The sequence below is a fragment of the Coregonus clupeaformis genome, chromosome 12 (genome assembly GCF_020615455.1).
Source record: "Coregonus clupeaformis isolate EN_2021a chromosome 12, ASM2061545v1, whole genome shotgun sequence".
In the NCBI taxonomy this organism is placed as follows: Eukaryota; Metazoa; Chordata; class Actinopteri; order Salmoniformes; family Salmonidae; genus Coregonus; species Coregonus clupeaformis.
This window is the reverse complement of record NC_059203.1, coordinates 41531564-41553491: the sequence shown is the minus strand read 5'-3', so window position 1 is coordinate 41553491 and position 21928 is coordinate 41531564. Positions and strand designations below refer to the sequence as shown.

General features: G+C 44.8%; 1 protein-coding gene across 3 annotated transcripts in view; it reads right to left on the bottom strand.

Annotated features, from left to right (window-relative positions):
• Window positions 1-4379: 4379 nt before the first annotated feature.
• The window catches only part of LOC121578662 (dysbindin), a 35725-nt gene continuing 18176 nt past the window's right edge, over window positions 4380-21928 (bottom strand). The window contains exons 1-4 of one of the 3 annotated variants that reach the window (XM_041893037.2): window positions 18738-18777; window positions 6572-6724; window positions 5468-5617; window positions 4380-5304 (exon numbers count right to left, since the gene is read on the bottom strand). In XM_041893037.2, coding sequence (XP_041748971.1) covers window positions 5054-5304; window positions 5468-5617; window positions 6572-6692 — 522 coding nt within the window. In that variant the 5' untranslated portion in view covers window positions 6693-6724; window positions 18738-18777 and the 3' untranslated portion in view covers window positions 4380-5053. Of the gene's footprint in view, window positions 5305-5467; window positions 5618-6571; window positions 6725-18737; window positions 18778-21928 lie in introns of those variants that run through there. The other 2 variants (XM_041893034.2, XM_041893035.2) reach the window with 2 other exon arrangements.

Sequence of the window (21928 nt, the reverse complement as noted above, 5' to 3'; positions counted from 1 at the left end):
AAGCAGCTCCAATTGGAAGGGTCTTCCATAGGGCTCTTGGTCCAGGTTAAAGGCTGTGATGTGGGCCCTTCAGACACACATGTCCAGTCTGCTCTCAGACAGCTGTGGGATGTTGTCATTCTGGTCCTTCTCATGGATGCTCAGGGTCCATTAGCCTGTCATCAGTGGCTCACATGCCTTCGGAAAGTATTCAGACCCCTTGACATTTTCCACAATTTGTTGCCTTACACTAAAATTGATTAAATAAATACAATTCCTCATCAGTCCAAACACTATATCCCATAATGACAAAGCGTAAACAGGTTTTAAGAAAAAAAAATAGGAATACATTATTTATATAAGTATTCATACCATTTGCTATGAGACTCGGAATTTAGTTCAGGTGCATCCTGTTTCCATTGATCATCCTTGATGTTTCTAGAACTTGATTGGAGTCCACCTGTGGTAAATCCAATTGATTGGACATGATTTGGAAAGGCACACAATTTCTTGCAAAAATGTATTTAAACCTGTTTTTGCTTTGTCATTATGGGATATAGTATGTAGATTGAGGGGGGAAAAAACAATTTTAATCCATTTTAGAACAAGGCTGTAACCTAACAAAATGTGGAATAAGTCAAAGGGTCTGAATACTTTCCGAATACACTGTGTGTGTGTGTGTGTGTACCAGTCAAAAGTTTGGACAACTACTCATTCAAGGGTTTTTCTTGATTTATTTTTACTATTTTCTACATTGTAGAATAATAGTGAAGATATCAACACTATGAAATAACACATATGGAATCATGTAGTAACCAAAAAAGTGTTAAACAAATCAAAATATATTTGAGATTCTTCAAATAGCCACCCTTTGCATGATTACAGCTTTGAACACTCTTGGCATTCTCTCAACCAGCTTCACTTGGAATGCTTTTCCAACAGTCTTGAAGGAGTTCCCACATATGCTTAGCACTTGTTGGCTGCTTTTCCTTCACTGCCATCTGACTCATCCCAAACCATCTCAATTGAGTTGAGGTCAGGGGATTGTGGAGGCCAGGTCATCTGATGCAGCACTCCATCACTCTCCTTCTTGGTAAAATATCCCTTACACAGGCTGGAGGTGTGTTGGGTCATTGTCCTGTTGAAAAACAAATGATAGTCCCACTAAGCCCAAACGAGATGGGATGGCGTATCGCTGCAGAATGCTGTGGTAGCCATGCTGGTTAAGTGTGCCTTGAATTGTAAATAAATCACAGACAGTGTCACCAGCAAAGCACCCCCACACCATAATACCTCCTGCTCCATGCTTTACTGTGGGAACTACACATGCGGAGATCATCTGTTCACCCACAGCGTCTCACAAAGACACGGCGGTTGGAACCAAAAATCTCCAATTTGGAATCCAGACCAAAGGACACATTTCCACCGGTCTAATGTCCATTGCTCATGTTTCTTGGCCCAAGCAGGTCTCTTCTTCTTATTGGTGTCCTTTAGTAGTGGTTTCTTTGCAGCAATTCGACCATGAAGATCTGATTCACACAGTCTCCTCTGAACAGTTGATGTTGATATGTGTCTGTGACTTGATCTCTGTGAAGCATTTATTTGGGCTGCAATTTCTGAAGCTGGTAACTCTAATGAACTTATCCTCTGCAGCAGAGGTAACTCTGGGTCTTCCATTTCCTGTGGCGGTCCTCATGAGAGCCAGTTTCATCATAGCGCTTGATGGTTTTTGAGCGCTTGACATTTTCCATATTGACTGACCTTCATGTCTTAAAGTAATGATGGACTGTTCTTTCGCTTTGCTTATTTAAGCTGTTCTTGCCATAATATGGACTTGGTCTTTTACCAAATAGGGCGATGGAAAGAAATTCCACAAATTAACTTTTAAGAAGGCACACCTGTTAATTGAAATGCATTCCAGGTGACTACCTCATGAAGCTGGTTGTGAGAACGTCAAGAGTGTGCCAAGCTGTCATCAAGGCAAAGGATGGCTATTTGAAGAATCTCAAATATATAATATATTTTGATTTGTTTAACACTTTTTTGGTTACTACATGATACCATGTGTTATTTCATAGTTTTGATGTCTTCACTATTATTCTACAATGTAAAAATAAAGAAAAACCCTTGAATGAGTAGGTGTGTCCAAACTTCTGACTGGTAATTTTTATATACAGTGAGGGAAAAAAGTATTTGATCCCCTGCTGATTTTGTACGTTTGCCCATTGACAAAGAAATGATCAGTCTATAATTTTAATGGTAGGTTTATTTGAACAGTGAGAGACAGAATAACAACAACAACAATCCAGAAAAACGCATGTCAAAAATGTTATAAATTGATTTGCATTTTAATGAGGGAAATAAGTATTTGACCCCTCTGCAAAACATGACTTAGTACTTGGTGGCAAAACCCTGTTTGGCAATCACAGAGGTCAGACGTTTCTTGCAGTTGGCCACCAGGTTTGCACACATCTCAGGAGGGATTTTGTCCCACTCCTCTTTGCAGATCTTCTCCAAGTCATTAAGGTTTCGAGGCTGACGTTTGGCAACTCGAACCTTCAGCTCCCTCCACAGATTGTCTATGGGATTAAGGTCTGGAGACTGGCTAGGCCACTCCAGGACTTTAATGTGCTTCTTCTTGAGCCACTCCTTTGTTGCCTTGGCCGTGTGTTTTGGGTCATTGTCATGCTGGAATACCCATCCACGGCCCATTTTCAATGCCCTGGCTGAGGGAAGGAGGTTCTCACCCAAGATTTGACGGTACATGGCCCCGTCCATCGTCCCTTTGATGCGGTGAAGTTGTCCTGTCCCCTTAGCAGAAAAACACCCCCAAAGCATAATGTTTCCACCTCTGTGTTTGACGGTGGGGATGGTGTTCTTGGGGTCATAGGCAACATTCCTCCTCCTCCCAACACGGTGAGTTGAGTTGATGGCAAAGAGCTCCATTTTGGTCTCATCTGACCACAACACTTTCACCCAGTTTTCCACTGAATCATTCAGATGTCCATTGGCAGACTTCAGACGGGCATGAGCAGGGGGACTTTGCGGGCGCTGCAGGATTTCAGTCCTTCACAGCGTAGTGTGTTACCAATTGTTTTCTTGGTGACAAGATCCTCCTGTGTAGTTCTGGGCTGATTCCTCACCATTCTCATGATCATTGCAACTCCACGAGGTGAGATCTTGCATGGAGCCCCAGGCCGAGGGAGATTGACAGTTATTTTGTGTTTCTTCCATTTGCTAATAATCACACCAACTGTTGTCACTTTCTCACCAAGCTGCTTGGCGATGGTCTTGTAGCCCATTCCAGCCTTGTGTAGGTCTACAATCTTGTCCCTGACATCCTTGGAGAGCTCTTTGGTCTTGGCCATGATGATTGATTGATTGATTACTTCTGTGGACAGGTGTCTTTTATACAGGTAACAAACTGAGATTAGGAGCACTCCCTTTAAGAGTTTACTCCTAATCTCAGCTCTTTACCTGTATAAAAGACACCTGGGAGCCAGAAATCTTTCTGATTGATAGGGGGTCAAATACTTATTTCCCTCATTAAAATGCAAATCAATTTATAAAATTTTTGACATGCGTTTTTCTGTTTTTTTTTTGTTGTTATTCTGTCTCATGTTCAAATAAACATACCATTACAATTATAGACTGATAATTTCTTTGTCAGTGGACAAATGTACAAAACCAGCAGGGGATCAAAGACTATTTTCCCTCACTGTATATATATATATATATATATATATATATATTTTTTTTTTTTTTTTATATTAATTGAAAGCAGTAAATTAACTCCACTCAATATACTCTGATCATTTCATGACTCATGGACCAATAACATGTATTAAAAATATCTTCTAAAGTTTCATAATTATATCAATATTAGTTAATGGGAAAATATGGGATTTGTTTCATTTTCTTGATAAGTTTCTGTTTTGGAGATAATACATTTTCATCCAGGATTAATGTGTTTGGGGATGGATGTGTGCTCATGTGGTGAAAGAAGTTGAACTGCATTTCTTATGCATAAATTTTTCAGATGAAATCTGCCTAAGGTAATGCATGTGTGGCGAACAATTAAACTAGCATGTCAAGCTGTCTCACATACAATGAGTTTGGTTTGTATATGTACTTTTGGATTCATGTTTTGTGTGAATAAGGATACAAAAAAAAAAAAAAGAGGTAGAGGTATCAAGTCTAACAGGTCTTGGTGGTAGAATGTCCTGTGAACAGTGCACATCTAACCTACAGACAAGACCAGTAGCAGGGTTCGTCAATTAATTTGCCCGCCAAAATGTCTAGATTCACAGGGGAGCCACTGGAACAAACAGTAAAAATACTTTCGCACAACATTGTTTCACACAATACCTCCACACACAAAAAAGGAACACAAATAATTGTTTGCAGGGAAACAAATGCTGTTTTTTATTCCTCTTTATAGTTAAAACAAATAAACTTTAAGTCAGAAGAAGAGGAGACTAAGAGAAAGATAACAAATGAAAGCACCACTAAGCACTATGTACAGTATGTCCTTAGTTCTTATTTGTGGTAGGTGTTTTGGGGTTGGTTGAAGATTTTAGGGATATGGGAACTAAGGGCCAGATTTACAAAGCATGGCAAAGTTGATATGTTTTTCTCTAAAGAAAAAAAGTTAACCTGTCTTTATTTACATCTTACATTTTTTTAAATAATTCTCTACATCTTTATTATACCAATTATTCTACCTTTATTTCAACCTGGTTAATACAGATGCTTACTTTTTACTAACACTCCTTCCCGAAAGAGTACCACACATTGCCAGATCCTAATAGAATCCTAAATGAGGAAATAATAAAAATGTCCTGTCATCTACATGCCAGAAGTATAAATGGAGATAAGCAAGCTTGGAGAAGATTTGGCTTTCTATGGACAGTTCAGGCAAAACAACATGAAGAGTAAAGAAAAGGCTGTGGAAAGTGACAGTTGCCTTGCCAGTCCATGAAAGACTTATGTGTGTGAGTGTCCAGTTTCAGTGATACTTGTAAGCATCAGTAAGTCCAAAATGTTACTGAATATTGGAAGTGAAGGAAGGCGCCTAGGAAGAGAGGATAGACCGATCCTTCTCCTCATCTTTCCCTGGGGGTGATCCCATCAGCAAGTGTGTGTCGACACGCACATTCTCATCATCTGATTGGATGACTGGGGTGTCCCGTCTGTCCTCATTGGTGTTCTGGCTGTGAGTGGAGGGGGTGGAGGACATGCAGAACTTCCCATCACAACCGTCATTGTAGTGGCGAGAGCGTCCCTGGTTGATGACCTCATTGTTGTTGTTGTTGCCATGAACTACTGTGGGTGAAATGAAAGGGATATTAGACAAAATATTCTCAGTGCTGCACTCAGTATTGCAGTTAGTGTTGCCAGCTAGTATAGGGTAAAAGCCTTGACTCTCTGCCAAATACTACACTATCAACCTGGGATGGCCTCAGACTGGCCTCTCTCCTCCACTCACCTTTACCTGGCAGAGGGGAGGCCAGCACCCCCTCATCCCCCCCAGAGCTGAGGAAGACATCCAGGGCTTCCTGGTCAGAGATGTCCATGAGGTCCATCTGCTCCAGCATGTCCACATTAACTTCCATGGACGAGACGCTGCCAATGGGAGCTAACAACAACCCAAGAGACAACCGTGTGGTTGATTAGAGGCATATAATGGCAGCTTCACTTCTCAAAGGAAATGTTTAGCAACATTTAGAAACTTTCACACGTGTGTATACTAAACAAAAATATGGATTTCACATGGATGGGCAGGGGTGCAGCCATGGGTGGGCTTTGAAGGGCATAGGCCCACCTACTGGGGAGCCAGGCCCAGCCAATCAAAATTAGTTTTTCCACACAAAATGGCTTTATTACAGACAGAAATCCCACCCCCCTCCCCTTAGACAATCCCGTAGGTGAAGAAGCCAGATGTCCTGAGCAGGCGTGGTTACATGCGGTTGTGAAGCCAGTTGGACGTACTTCCAAATTCTCTAAAACAACGTTGGAGGCGGCTTATAGTAGAGAAATTAACATTAAATTCTCTGGCAACAGCTCTGGTGGATATTCCTGCAGTCAGCATGCCATTTGCTCACTCCCTCAAAAAAAGACATCTGTGGCATTGTGTTGTGTAACAAAGATGCACATTTTAGAGTGGCCTTTTATTGTCCCCAGCACAAGGTGCACCTGTATAATTATCATGCTGTTTAATCAGCTTCTATTTATGCCACACCTGTCAGGTGGAAGGATTATATTGGCTAAGGAGAAATGTTCACTAACAGGGATGTTAATAATTTGTGCACAAAACTTGAGATAAATGAGCTTTTTGTGCGTATGGAACATTTCTGGGATTTTTTATTTTTGTTCAGTGTAATATAGCGAGTGAGAGCGAGCGAGTACTTGAAGTGTGCGGACTTGAATACAGGGTTATGGATAGGGTTGGGTTGAGCCATGGTTTGGACAGGAATCTCGTGTTAGTGTTAGGGTTTAGCCAGGGTGTGGACATTAATCTAGGGTTAGGGTATTGGCTAAGGTAAGGGTTGAGCTTGGGTATGGACATGTGTGTGATGCCGACTGCACTCACGTCTCTTATAGTCATGAATCTGCAAGTGGGCAGAGGACAGGTAGACGTCCACATCGTGCTGAAACACCTCCTCAAAGAAGCGCTGTCGCTCTCTCAGTTTCAACTGCTGGGCTGCATCCATTCCTGGGACCCTCTGAGCATGCTCGGTCTCCGCTGGCACAAAGAACAACAGAACATATCTGTCAGAAACAGGTCTGCAGGATCAACACTCCCCAAAGCTGCAACAAACAATGTGATGGCAAGAAGGGGGTAACACTGAACCATGGGAACAAGAAATGACAGGAAATATTTGGCCTTTACTGTAATCTTTTGGGGCTGTGAATTTTAGGCTTTTCATATCCTCTTGCAGACTTGGTTTCCTTGGTACCACTAAGTAGCAGACACTTTTAGCATAATGTAGATAGAGCATGCATGTGCAACATTTCTTACTCATGCTTTACGGTGAAATATGATTGCATGACTGATCCTGTAAACCATATCATACATTCTCTTATTTGTTTTATTCATGAAGTTTTAGGAACTCAGTTGGGGTATCAATTTACTATTGAGAGTAAGAATAGTAGAATACACCTGGTGCAATTTAGAAATGTGGTTTTGCATCAGCAGTTGTGCATTTTCTCATGTTATGTCAGTCACTGACAGTCAATCAATTAGCCATGTCAGCTAACAATTTTTTGATTGGTAGTTAGTCTAGCCAGCCATCTGAACTTAATCATGGCCGAATCCCGACTAGGCAAGTGCCCAGGGGCCCTGAACTCCAGGGGCCCCCCATTGATTTTGTTAGTCATTATCACTCAGATATCATATTAGTATGGCATAAGTCATTACAAAGTGTGTAGAATTGCAGGAAATGATCTTTAAATGGCAACGTTTTCTCTACGCCCCATGGCAAAATGCGTAGAATTGGCAGAAATGAACATTTAAACAAAACATTTTCTTTCATGTTTCAAGTTTTTAATGTCACGTGCACAAGTACAGTGAAACGCCTTTCTTGTCAGCTCTAAACCCAAGAATGCAATAATCAATGTAGTACTAAAAATAACATAAGGTAGGACAAAAATACGCGAGAAATAAAAATAAGAACACGAGAAGTAAGTAAGCTACAGTGCATTCGGAATGTATTCAGACCCCTTCCCCTTTTCCACATTTTGTTACGTTACAGGCTTATTCTAAAATGATTAAATAAATAAAAAGTCCTCATCAATCTACACATTATACCCCATAATGACAAAGCGAAAAACTGGTTTTTAGACATTTTTGCCAATGTGTTAAAAATAAAAAACAGAAATACCTTATTTACAGAAGTATTCAGATCCTTTGCTATGAGACTCGAAATTTAGCTCAGATGCATCCTGTTTCCATTGATCATCCTTGAGATGTTTCTACAACTTGATGGGAGTCCACCTGTGGTAAATTCAATTGATTGGACATGATTTGAAAAGGCACACACCTGTCTATATAAGGTCCCACAGTTGACAGTGCATGTCAGAGCAAAAACCAAGCCATGAGGTTGAAGGAATTGTCTGTAGAGCTCCGAGACAGGATTGTGTCGAGGCACAGATCTGGGGAAGGGTACCAAAAAAAATCCTGCAGCATTGAAGGTCCCCAAGAACACAGTGGGCTCCATCATTCTTAAATGGAAGAAGTTTGGAACCACCAAGACTCTTCCTAGATCTGGCCGTTCGGCCAAACTGAGCAATCAGGGGAGAAGGGCCTTGGTCAGGGAGGTAACCAAGAACCCGATGGTCACTCTGACAGAGCTCCAGAGTTGCTCTGTGGAGATGGGAGAACCTTCCAGAAGGACAACCATCTCTGCAGCACTCCACAAATCAGGCCTTTATGGTAGAGTGGCCAGACGGACGCCACTCCGCAGTAAAACGCACATGACAGCACGCTTGGAGTTTGCCAAAAGCCACCTAAAGGACTCTCAGACCATGAGAAACAAGATTCTCTGGTCTGATGAAACCAAGATTGAACTCTTTGGCCTGAATGCCAAGCGTCACGTCTGGAGGAAATCTGGCACCATCATGCTGTGAAGCATGGTAGTGGTAGCATCATGCTGTGGGGATATTTGTCAGCGGCAGGGACTGGGAGACTAGTCAGGATTGAGGGAAAGATGAGTGGAGCTAAGTACAGAGAGATCATTGATGAAAATCTGCTCCAGAGCGCTAAGGACCTCAGACTGGGGCGAAGGTTCACCTTCCAACAGGACAATGACCCTAAGCACACAGCCAAGACAATGCAGGAGTGGCTTCAGGACAAGTCTCTGAATGTCCTTGAGTGGCCCAGCCAGAGCCCGGACTTGAACCCGATCAAACATCTCTGGAGAGACCTGAAAATTGCTGTGCAGCAACACTCCCCATCCAACCTGACAGAGCTTGAGAGGATCTGCAGAGAAGAATGGGAGAAACTCCCCAAATACAGGTGTGCCAAGCTTGTAGCGTCAAACCCAAGAAGACAAGGCTGTAATCGCTGCCAAACGTGCTTCAACAAAGTACTGAGTAAATGGTCTGAATACTTATGTAAATGTATTACTTTTTTCTTTTTTATAAATTAGAAAACATTTCTAAAAACCTGTTTTTGCTTTGTCATTATGGGGTCTTGTGTTTAGATTGATGAGGGGAAAAAACTATTTAAATCAATTTTAGATTAACCTAACAAAATGTGGAAAAAGTCAAGGGGTCTGAATACTTTCCAAAGGCACTCCCAGTCCCTGCCACTGAAAAACATCCCCACAGCATGATGCTGCCACCACCATGCTTCACCGTAGGGATGGTGCAAGGTTTCCTCCAGACATGATGCTTGGCATTCAGGTCAAAGAGTTCAGGGTCCGTTCCAATACCATATTTACAATGTGCAGGGATACTGGAGTGATAGAGGAAGATTTGAATAGGGGTAAGGTGACTAGGCATCATGATATATGATAAACAGAGTAGCAGCAGTGTATATGATGCTTGTATGTGAGTGTGTGTGCGTGAGTCATTATAAATGTGTGTGCATGTTATGTGTGTGTGAGCAAATAAAGTGAGTGTGTGTGTGTTGGAGTGTCAGTGTGCTTGAGTGTGTAGAGTCTTGTGAGTGTGCAGAGAGTGCAAAAATAAAATACAACGGTCAACTCAGATAGTCCGTGTAGCCATTTTGTTAGCTATTAAGCAGTCTTATGGCTTGGGGATAGAAACTGTTCAGGAGCCTGTTGGTGTCAGACTTGATGCACCGGTAGAGCTTGCCATGCGGAAGCAGAGTGAACACTCTATGGCTTGGGTTGCTGGAGTCTTTACCAATTTTCCCAGGCCTTCCTTTCACACTGCCTGATATAGAGGTCCTGGATAGCAGGGAGCTCGGCCCAAGTGATGTACTGGGATGTTAGTACCACCCTCTGTAGCGCCATGTGATCGAGGGCAGTGCTGTTGCCATACCAAACAGTGATGCAGCCATTCAAGATGCTCTCATTGGTGCAGCTGTTTAACTTTTTGAGGATTTGAAGGCCCATGACAAACCTTTTCAACCTCCTGAGGGGGAAGAGGTGGTGTCACGCCTTCTTGTGGTCCTCTGTAGCTCAATTGGTAGAGCATGGCGCTTGTAACGCCAGGGTAGTGGGTTCGATCCCCGGGACTACCCATACGTAAAAATGTATGCGCACATGACTGTAAGTCGCTTTGGATAAAAGCGTCTGCTAAATGGCATATTATTATATTATTATTATTCACGACTGTGCGGGAGTGTGTGGGCCGTTTTAAGTCCTTAGTGATTTTGACACTGAGGAACTTGTAGCTCTCAGCCCGCTCCACTGCAGCCCCATCGATGTGGATGGGGGCGTGCTCACCACCCCGTTTCATGTACTCCATGATCAGCTCCTTGGTCTTACTGACGTTGAGGGAGAGGTTGTTGTCCTGGCACCACTCTGCCAGGTCACTTACCTCCTCCCTGTAGGCGGTCTCATTGTCGCCGGTGATCAGGCCTACCATCGTCGTGTAGTCAGCAAACTTGATGATGGTGTTGGAGCTGTTTTGTGGCCACGTAGTCGTGGGTGAACCAGGAGTACAGGAGGGACTAAGCACAGAACCCTGTGGAGCCCCCGTGTTGAGTATCAGCGTTGCAGAGGTAATGTTGCCAACCCTCACCACCTGGGGTCGACCCGTCAGGAAGTCCAGGATCCAGTTGCAGAGGGAGGTGTTCAATCCCAGGGTCCTAAGCTTGGTGACGTGCTTGGAGGGGACAATGGTGTCTTGTATGATGGAGTTGATGTGTACCATAGCCAGCCTTTCAAAGCACTTCATGATTACAGATGTGAGTGCTACAGGGCGCTAGTGATTGTGGCATGAAGCCTTAGGGTTCTCGGGAACAGGAATGATGGTGGTCAGCTTGAGAAATGTGGGGATTACAGACTGGGACAAGGCGAGGTTAAAAAAATGACTGTGAATATGCCTGCCAGCTGTTCTGCGCATTCTCTGAGGTACGCGTCCTGGTATACCGTCCAGCCCCGCGGCCTTGCGAGTGTTCACCTAATTAAAGACCTTACTCACGTCGGCCTCTGAGAGCGAGATCACCCAGTCCTCTGGGTTGGTGGGGGCTCTCATGCATGGCACGGTGCTGTTATTGTTGAAGCGTGTATAAAATGCACTGAGTTCGTCTGGTAGAGAGACATCGTTGGCCACATCTCCACCGTCAATAGGGGGGCCACTAAAATGTTTTGCTGCAAAGTGTGGGGCCCCCCAACCAAATCTTGCATAGGGCCCCCAAAATGCTGGAGCGGGCCCTGGCTCCATGTTCTGATTCATTCCACATAAAGCTAATGCTTTTACTGTTGCAAGCCCATAAATTACCTGACCAGTGTGGATGGCTTGAGAAATCAAAACATACAATATTCACACAGTACTGCAGTGTACTATATTAAATCACTCCACACCCACCAATTGCTTTGCAAATGCCAACTGTCAATTCCCTTACTAAGTTAATCTTGTTTGGGATACAATGCAATCACATTTTCCCCCTCATCAGCACCATTGTAATAAAGCAGAGTACTGCTAGAGCCAGGGGAGGGGACAGCACACAAGTGTGATACACAAGAGAGAGGAAAGAGAAATGCAGGAACCCAGAATAACCTGAGGAGTGCCAGTGTGTTCATGGCTCAGAGTAAATCAGGTTACACCACCTTTTATTGTGGGCTCCCTGAACATATCATGTATATAGACTGACAAGACATCTTCTTCCACTGTCAACATATAACTCAAATCTGTAAACACAGTCACTAATGGATTAGCGATGGAATAAGGACTATGCCATCTTAAAGTGACGTGTACACACATTTAAGCAGACAGAAGATCGATATACATTGGGGATTTCAACACAGTTCTGTAAAAGTGTTGCCCTCTCTCTCTCACCACATCCATATATTGTCTGGGGATTTAGGCATAATGAGAAGCTACAGGCAGGGATTGGGCTAATTGGATGAGGTTTTTACGCATGGTCTAAACTGGGAATAATGTAAAGATGATCTGGCTTGTGCTGTGAGCACTGATCACACCCAGGCAGTGGTGCTATTAGCAGCACAGTACTTAGGCTCAGAGCAGCTGAGGACAGAGAGGGATCAGGATAGAAAGAATAGCAGGGGAAAGAGGAACTAGGCCTCCGACCAAATGGGTGTCTGATCGTATTTTCACATTGTCTTCATAAAATGTTTTTTTTATCCTTGCTGAGTCATGACAAGGAATCACATGAAGCAGTGTTGCTTCTGTTTGTGTTGCCAATGCTTCTCAGTAAGCAAATGGTACGGTATAATGATAATACCAATGGTGTTCCTGGTTTTCCTTAGTATGCAGAATGATTCAAGGCCATCTGAAAAGGGCAACAGGCTCCCCCCGGTACAGTCTGCTGTGTCAGCCCCAACTTCCCTGTGGGTCCTGCGGAGCCCTCTGTCTAGTGACAGCAGGAGGCAGGCCTGTCACAGCAACTTCCTGTCTCCTTCAGTCTGACAGCCCTGTCCTAGGGGTTCGGGTCGGCCGGGGAGGAGAGGGGAGACGCCTCACTCACCCCCTGGGCCTGTCTGTCTGTCTGCACCACTGGGCATCTGTGGGTAAACACTAAGACACTGAGCCATGTGAGGGAGAGCCTCTGACACCAGCCCAAGCAAACTCTCAGAGCTCCAGAGGCAGAAAAACCAAAATGACACATAAAAAATACAGCGCTGGTGAGAAGTCTGCTGTGTCCTGCCAAACATTAAATGAGTTATGTCGGTTCATAACATTGGTATTCTGTCTGATCTATGGGTTACAAGTTTGCAGTCATGGAATTAGGCCATGACTGTGATTCTTCTTGGATTCTATTGCCCCTGATTCAGTTGCACTTTCTTTGAACCCACCCTCATGAAGCCAACTTTACCCACATTTCAGATCTGTGTATGTACATGATGTAACTCGTTACAATGAGCAACAACATTTAATCCCGTCACTTCTATTTTCTAACATCACTTGCAGTGGTGTGCAGGCTAACAGCTATCTGACCAACTAAGCTAAACTGAGGCATGTAACAAGCCAATATAATTAGAGATATATCTTTCACTCCTGAAGCAGTCTCTACTCTCCTCTCCTTTATTGTCTTCTCTTCTCATTCCCTTTCCTCGTGGTCATTGTTAACATCAAGTGATGAAAAATCATTACCCAGCCTTTAGAACTTTTTTCATTGTCATTTCCAACTCTGTATTTTCTGAAGGTCAAGTTTCCCAGAGATGGTTTTTATGTAACCAACAGAGAGAGAAATATAGTGTCACTCTTGTTACTCCCCTGCAGAAAGCAAAGCATGGCGTGAGTGTTGGAGTTACGATTACGTAATGAAGCCGTACGACTGACTGCACTGAAGCACTCTCGCCATGCGGGCTGCTCTTCTCTTCAGCCTCAGTCTGGGAGACCATGTGAACTCATGGTCTGGGTCTACAGACATTTACATTAGAAAACTCAATGGAAATCTAATATATCATCCGATTTCTAAATTTTCTCCATGCTAGGCTGAAAAACAAGCCTATTGTGATGTCACAAGTTCTTACTGCATCACTAGTGTGCACGGAACCCAAACGTATCACAATGTGATGTCATAAAGTTATTACCTGTAATGCATCACTGGTTTCTATGGAGACCTACAGATGTCGGATCTTAACTTGATCACTCTTGTCGCTCATTGGGATCAGGGCTTGCAATCAAAATAATTGTATCTCTCGCTTGTTCAAATGCTAGGCCTAGGTCCTATTACTGCAATATTCAAATGTACAAAAATGTATCTGAAATGCAGCCATAGACATCAACAACTGTCATGTTTATATAGCTTAAATAACACAAGCTAGATATTGGTCTCCACGACATACAAGTGTCTAGTGTATCCTAAGGTTACGAATGGAGTTCAATCGTGGCCTGGGGTGGTCTAGCGGTTAAGGCCAGCACGCACATATAGGCCTACTGTATCAGTGTGGGTTCGATTCTGGCCCACGCCCTTCTGGCACAAATAACTCAATGCCCCGATTGACTTGACGTACACTACCAGTCAAAAGTTTGGACACACCTACTCATTCAAGGGTTTTTCTTTATTTTGACTATTTTTTACATTGTAGAATAATAGTGAAGACATCAAAACTATAACACATAAGAAATCATGTAGTAACCAAAACAGTGTTAAAAAAAAATCTAAATATATTTGAGATTTTTCAAATAGCCACCCTTTGCCTTGATGACAGCTTTGCACATGCTTGGCATTCTCTTAACCAGCTTCATGAGGTAGTCACCTGGAATGCATTTCAATTAACAGGTGTGCCTTGTTAAAAGTTAATTTGTGGAATTTCTTTCCTTAATGCGTTTGAGCCAATCAGTTGGGGGGGGGGGGCATACAGAAGATAGCCCTATTTGGTAAAAGACCAAGTCCATGTTATGGCAAGAACAGCTCAAATAAGCAAAGAGAAACGACAGTCCATCATTACTTTAAGACATGAAGGTCAGTCATTACGGAAAATGTCAAGAACTTTGAACATTTCTTCAGGTGCAGTCACAAAAACCATCAAGCGCTATGATGAAACTGGCTCTCATGAGGACCGCAACAGGAATGGAAGACCCAGAGTTACCTCTGCTGCAGAGGATAAGTTCATTAGAGTTACCAGCCTCAGAAATTGCAGCGCAAATAAATGCTTCACAGAGTTCAAGTAACAGACATCTCAACATCAACTGTTCAGATGAGACTGTGTAAATCAGGCCTTCATGGTCGAATTGCTGCAAAGAAACACTACTAAAAGGACACCAATAATAAGAAGAGACCTGCTTGGGCCAAGAAACACGAGCAATGGACATTAGACCGGTGGAAATGTGTCCTTTGGTCTGATGATTTATTTAGAATTCAAGGCACACTTAACCAGCATGACTAACACAGCATTCTGCAGCGATTCGCCATCCCATCTGGTTTGGGCTTAGTGGGACTATCATTTGTTTTTCAAAAGGACAATGACCCAAAACACACCTCCAGGCTGTGTAAGGGCTATTTGACCAAGAAGGAGAGTGATGGAGTGCTGCATCAGATGACCTGGCCTCCACAATCCCCCGACCTCAATCCAATTGAGATGGTTTAGGATGGTTTGGGGTGGCAGGTAGCTTAGTGGTTAAGAGCGTTGTGCCAGTAACCGAAAGGTCGCTGGTTCTAATCCCCGATCCGACTAGGTGAGAAATCTGTCGATGTGCCCTTGAGCAAGGCACTTAACCCTAATTGCTCCTGTAAGTCGTTCTGGATAAGAGCGTCTGCTAAATGACTTAAATGTAAATGTAATGAGTCGGACGGCAGAGTGAAGGAAAACATTTACATTTTCGTCATTTAGCAGACGCTCTTATCCAGAGCGACTTACAAATTGGTGCATTCACCTTATAGCCAGTGGGATAACCACTTTACAATATATATATATATATTTTTATTTTTATTTTTTATTTTTTGGGGGGGGTGGGGTAAGGGGGGGTAGAAGGATTACTTTATCCTATCCCAGGTATTCCTTAAAGAGGTGGGGTTTCAAGTACAAAGGAAAGCAGAAAAACAGCGGCGCAGTGCTCAGCATATGTGGGAACTCCTTCAAGACTGTTGGAAAAGCATTCCAGGTGAAGCTGGTTGAGAGAATGCCAAGAGTGTGCAAAGCTGTCATCAAGGCAATGGGTGGCTATTTGAAGAATCTAAAATATAAAATATATTTTGATTTGTTTAACACTTTTTTGGTTACTACATGATTCCATATGTGTTATTTCATAGTTTTGATGTCTTCACTATTCTTCTACAATGTAGAAAATAGTAAAAATAAAGAAAATCCCTTGAATGAGTAGGTGTGTCCAAACTTTTGACTGGTACTGTAGTTACACATCTCAAAAATTGTGACGAGTACTGAGGATACGAAGAGGCAGGACGCAGACATCAACAAGGTAAAAGTTTACTTAACAATGAGAAAGAGAATAACAAGGAGCGAGTAAACGACACGACGCTAACAATTACACACAACAATGACTGAACAGTCCAGGGATATATAGTGGTGGTGATGAGATTAGGTGCAGGTGCGCTGGAGGTGATTAGGGTGCGTTGGGTTTCCATTCCTGTGTTGCCGAGGTGGTGCGCTCACACCGGTGGCTCAGTAGACCGGCGAATCAGAGCGCCGGAGGGGAGCAACGGGAGGAGACGTGACAGTACCCACCCCCGGACGCGCGGCTCCTGCCGCAGGACGTCACCTGCCATAAGGACGACCCCGAGGACGAGGAGCGGGCCGGTCAGGATGGCGACGGTGGAAGTCCCGAATTAGATTGGGGTCCTCCGGCGGATTAATGACGTGTTGTACCGGCTGCACCTTCCCCCTCACTACCGTGTCTCACCTACTTTTCATGTGTCTCTCCTCAGGCCGGTGGTTCCTGGTCCTCTGGCATTATTCATGTCAGATATTTCCATTTTGGGATAGTTGTTCACTGAATTGCTAGCACTAGTTGCTCATCCTGCTACAGTGGCTACAATGTGGCTACAAACAATGTGGATGGAGAAGGAAATGCATTGTCAATTACCATCAAGGTGTACCCTTTCCATGCATACTAAATGTTTGGGGGGGATTCTTATGACATTGCCAGCAGTAAGATTTGAGTTCAATATCCCAAATTACAAGGGCTGTCACTTTCTATTTTCTGACAACAACAAAAAATAGCCAGGCCCAAAACAACCCCTCAGGCTTTAACAGGGATCCAACATCTGTAACACATCATAATGGTTACATCCATATAAAAGCCCATTGCATTCAAAGCTTTGCTCACATTGCTTTCAGAGAGCATCTAATTAGTTTTTGTCTATTGCTTTTCATTGTACAAAAACTCAAGACCGACACAAGATTGATAGCCGAATCTACTAAAATGGGTCAATCCCAGAGTGACCCGACAGCCCCTAAAAGGCAAACTGCCTCAGGAAGATGAAACAGAAAAAGCCACCCAACAAGACCTCAAGACCCCAGACCATGGAAAAATAATGAAAGATTCTAAGGACCAAGAATGCCGACCTAACTCCTCCAAATCAACTGAACGACCGACTGAGTGGAAGATACAGCCTAGTAATTTTAACCTTTCTAATTCATAAATAAATGCATATTATCATAAAAACAATAAGATAAGTGTAAGATAAGAGAGGCTGTCTTGTGACACAACAGCACAACAATACAAACTGTAAGTTAGCTCAAGCTCTTAACATTTGTCAAAAAAATTAAACAAAAGAAAGAAAGAAACCTCAATGGAGCTCTTTACTATGTCCCCCGTCAGGTATAGATGGCATTCAACAAGGTCACTGGAGAGGTCTGCATGCTCAGAGCAGAGCTGTTCAGTGTAGGCATGGGGAAAGGGAGTGACTCCTTTGTGTCTTCTCACAGTCTTACGCAACCAGACATGCCACTGTGTTCTCTCATAAGGGCACAGTGGAAGCCATGCTGACAAAGCAAGATGCCAGCCAAAATTGAGGCCAGGCATCTGAGGAGGATGTCCGACATGAACTTTAATTCGTTTTGATTACTGGAATATCAAAACATGCCAGGGTGCATCTCAAAATACTGGTTGCATGAACGATGTCTGAGGGCTCTTTTTAAAACCTCTTAGATGTAAAGTCCCCTGTTTTGGGGACCTGCGTGGTTATGGTTCCGACCGACATTTTCACTTATATATTGATATGTGGACACCATAGATCAAAATGACTTGCATTGAGCGGTAACCCTGATTCTCACGAACACAGGAGTATGTTTCCTCTGCCTGTGTGAAGCAGAATGTGAAATGTGAAATCACTTGAAGCTGGGATGTCCCTCCTACCACTTAATTTGCTCTTCCGACTGTCCATCAACTCCTGGCTGAACCCTACATCACAGCATATGCCTGGAATCCTTGCATCATAATGCAGCAGGAGAGAGTGGTTTCGTCACTGTAGCACATTCAGAGATCGATTTATAGCCAGTAATCTAAAATAATTAATAGATTTTAAACAAAAAACACTGTTTGTCATAGACGGACAATATTAATGTGAGATGAAAGGCGAGTTCCTAACGAGTTCAGGAAGCCAAGCTATAGCTCTGTGAGGCGATGGGGGCAGATGTTTTGATCAAGAGAGACCTTTAGAGAATATGCACATTTTCTCTTAAACTAAATATACAAGGGAGGTGAAATCTTATAGTTAGTCATTTTATAAATTGATTATACTATATTTAGAAAAAATATAAGTCATTTCAAGCCTTATTCAAGAATTTTGCTAGGACTGTCTGGGAGTGGTCTGAGTGGGGAGGGGAAACTGAAAATGTGCGGTTATTGGCAGAGAGGTTTGGAACTATTTTTTCATTGGTCTATTAGCAAACGTACAGCCTGGTGATGTCACCAGGCAGACCAAAACTCCATCCCACCAAAACAGGCAGAAATTTCAGGCGATATTTTCAAAGAGCCCTTACATGCTACCCAGACCGCACGCGCGCGTAAATTGATTTTGTCCCCCCACACCAGACGCGATCAGGACACGCAGGTTGAAATAAAAAAACTCTGAACCAATTATATTAATTTCGGGACAGGTTGAAAAGCATTAAACATTTATGGCAATTTAGCTGGCTAGCTTGCTGTTGCAAGCTAATTTGTCCTGGTATATAAACATTGGGTTGTTATTTTACCTGAAATGCACAAGGTCCTCTACTCCGACAATTAATCCACAGATAAAACGGTAAAAGTTTGTTTTCTAGTAATCTCTCCACCTTCAGGCTTCTTCTTCTTCTTTGGAATTTATATGGCGGTTGGCAACCAATTTTATGGTGCATTACCACAACCAACTGGACTGGAGTGTAGACCTCATCTTTTAATCACCCACGTGGGTAGATGCTCCTAAAAACCAATGAGGAGATGGGAGAGGCAGGCCTTGCAGCGCGTTTAAAGTCACAAATAGAACCGAGTTGTATTTTAGTGCCTGGCCACGCAGACACTCGTTGACACGCGCAAGCAATGGGGGTGTAATGATTCAGTAACATGTATGTGCACTGTAACGACCCGGTATTGTGTTCTGTGTTCGTGGGTGTGTTATCGTTCTCATGGGTGCTAGCAGGGGTTAAATATGCCAGGACAGATGGAAAGGTTGGGGGGGTATGATGGGTAATCCCGCTGGGTTTTGGAATGCTTAAATAGGGGTTACGGTCTCATCTCTCTCTCTTCTGTTCGGGACCCTTGACTTGACATGTTATATTTGTGTACGTTCGAGGTTTAGCGGCGTGGGCTGTGGCCTGAACAATAGCCCATTCAGGAATAAACCTGTGTTCTGCCTGTACACCTGGTGCCCGTCTCTCTTTTACTTTATGACCCAGCTGGGTCATTACATTGGTGTCAGAAGTGCTTTCGAACGACGGGATAGATCAAGATTAGGCGAGTTAGCTGTTTCAGTATAGGCCGTGGTTGGCTTTAGCATGACTCGCATCTACGGTCATGATGATCGGGGCGAGGCGGAAAATTAAGGAAGAGTCGGACAAAGTGTCCGTTGTGGGCTCGGGTGTACCCGGTCGGGAGGGTCAGGCGACGACGGCTGTAGAAGAGCTGGAGAGCCACATGGCGGAAGTTAAATTGTCAGTCAGCAAGATGGCAGAACGGGCGGGTTTTCCTTCACACCGCTCGACCAGAACAGACGTCACGGCGACGGAGATATCGACGTCACCGCGTGCGGAAATGGCTGGGCCTCCTTATGTAAACAGAGATGGCAGCGCCCTATTGCCATTAGCCACGGTAGCAGCTAAACTTCCAAAGTTCAATGGACATGGTAAATGGGATGTTTTTTTCACTCAATTCGAGTTGTTGGCTAGAGCCGGGAGGTGGTCTGACGAGACGAAAGGGTTACAGCTTGCCCTGAGCCTGGCAGAGGAGGTGTCGGAATGCCTGCTAACGCTAGCCCCGGACGAGAGGGGCGACTACGGTGCGCTAGTGGAGGCATTGGGGGGCCGTTTCGGCAGCGAGGCACAGCCCAACATGCTGCGGATTGAACTGAGTAACAAAAAGAGACTTCAGGGGGAATCATTAAAGGCGTTGGCAAGTGGTATTCTGAGCCTGACCAGGCGGGCTTATGCAACTATGCCGATTGGGGTGCAAGACGAGCTGTCACGGGACAGTTTTATTAGAGCGCTCTCCCCCACCGAACTGGGTAAGCATGTTCAGATGTCGGACCCATTATCTCTGCGGGCTGCAGTGGAGATAGCCAGGAAGAGGGAGCTGATCTGGGGTGAGGGAGTGAGAGTGGAGGTTGCCAGTCAACCAGAGGTGAGAGCAGCGGCGGCCGGGGTGCCGGGGGTCACCAAACCAGAGTGGGTCTACGAGTTGGGCGGGTTAGTCAAGACCGCTTCGCTTGTCATTGAGAGGGGCTCCAGACAACATCGCAGTGTCAGCTCAACTCCCATTGTCTGCTGGGGTTGTGGCCAGCCTGGCCACATTCAGCGGGAGTGTGGCAGATTCTCCCGTCACCAGGGAAACGACAGCGGGTTCTCGCGCAGGGGGCAGCGCGGGCCCACCCCTCTGCCCCCGAACCCACAGTAAGCAGAAGAGGTACCCAGCAGCGCAGGCAAGAGGGTGGGGACCTGCTTCACCAGGGTGTAGCTGCCACCGTGTTTCCTAGTCCGGTAGTTGTGGTGGGACGTACCACCATTGGGGGACTTCTGCAATGTCATCGTCAAGGTAGAGGGGGTGGAATGTTTGGCCCTGGTCGACACGGGCTCTACAGTAACCCTGGTGAGACCAGACATACTACCTGTTGCGGTGCGGGTGGAGCCGACCCTTGTCCAGCTACGGACTGTCACGGGGGAGCTAGCCCCCATGTTAGGGAAGTGTCGGATGTCTGTGACTGTGGGGGGGAGAACTGTGGGGTGTCCGGTGTGGGTAGCAGCGGTACAGGACCCCTGTATACTGGGAATGGATTTTTTGAAAAACTGTGGGGCTCAGTTGGACTTAGCTTTGGGCACTTTGAGGCTGTCGGGGGGGCCCACAGTGGGAATGTCGCCTTCGGGAGGGCCAGCAGGGGGCAGGGCTGTCCCTCCATCTTCCTCCAAGCTTGCCGAAACTCCACTGGTCGTCCCGGCTGCTCCCTTGGTCGTTGTGCCATCCCAGCAGCTGTCTCCGGTGGCAACGACCTTCACTCCCCATAATGGTGCAAGCACAGGCAGCCCAGTAGCCCAAAACACACTGGCTCCTTCACCCCATCAGCCCGACGGGGGAAAGGAGGAAGTTATCGACGCCGTTGAGGCTGTGTGGCTGAAAAACTGTCAAGGTCTGGATGAGAGACAACAGAGACAGTTAAAGCAGCTGCTGTTTGACTTTAAAGATAGCTTCGCTTGGGGGGAAGATGAGGTAGGGCAAACGCACCTGGTTCAGCACGACATCGACACTGGGGACGCCCAACCCATTAAAATTCGGCCCGTCGCATTCCCCTTGCCAAGAGGGAAGCAGCAGCCACAGCTATTGCTGACATGTTGCGGGCTGATTTCATTGAGCCATCAGATAGCCCATGGTCCGCGCCGGTCGTCATGGTGCCTAAGAAAGGGGGTAAACTTAGGTTTTGTGCGGACTACAGGGGCCTAAATTCTGTCACCACTAAAGACTCTTACCCCATACCGAGGATCGATGAGTCGCTAGACCACGTCAGAGGGTCCTCGTGGTTCTCTTCCCTTGATCTGCGCAGTGGCTACTGGCAGGTGCCCCTCTCGCCTGGGGCACGTGAAAAAACTGCCTTCTCCACGGATAGGGGCCATTGGCAGTTCAAGGTAATGTGCTTCGGGCTTTGTAATGCTCCTGCCACCTTTGAGAGGCTCATGGACAGAGTGCTGGCGGGGGTTCCGAG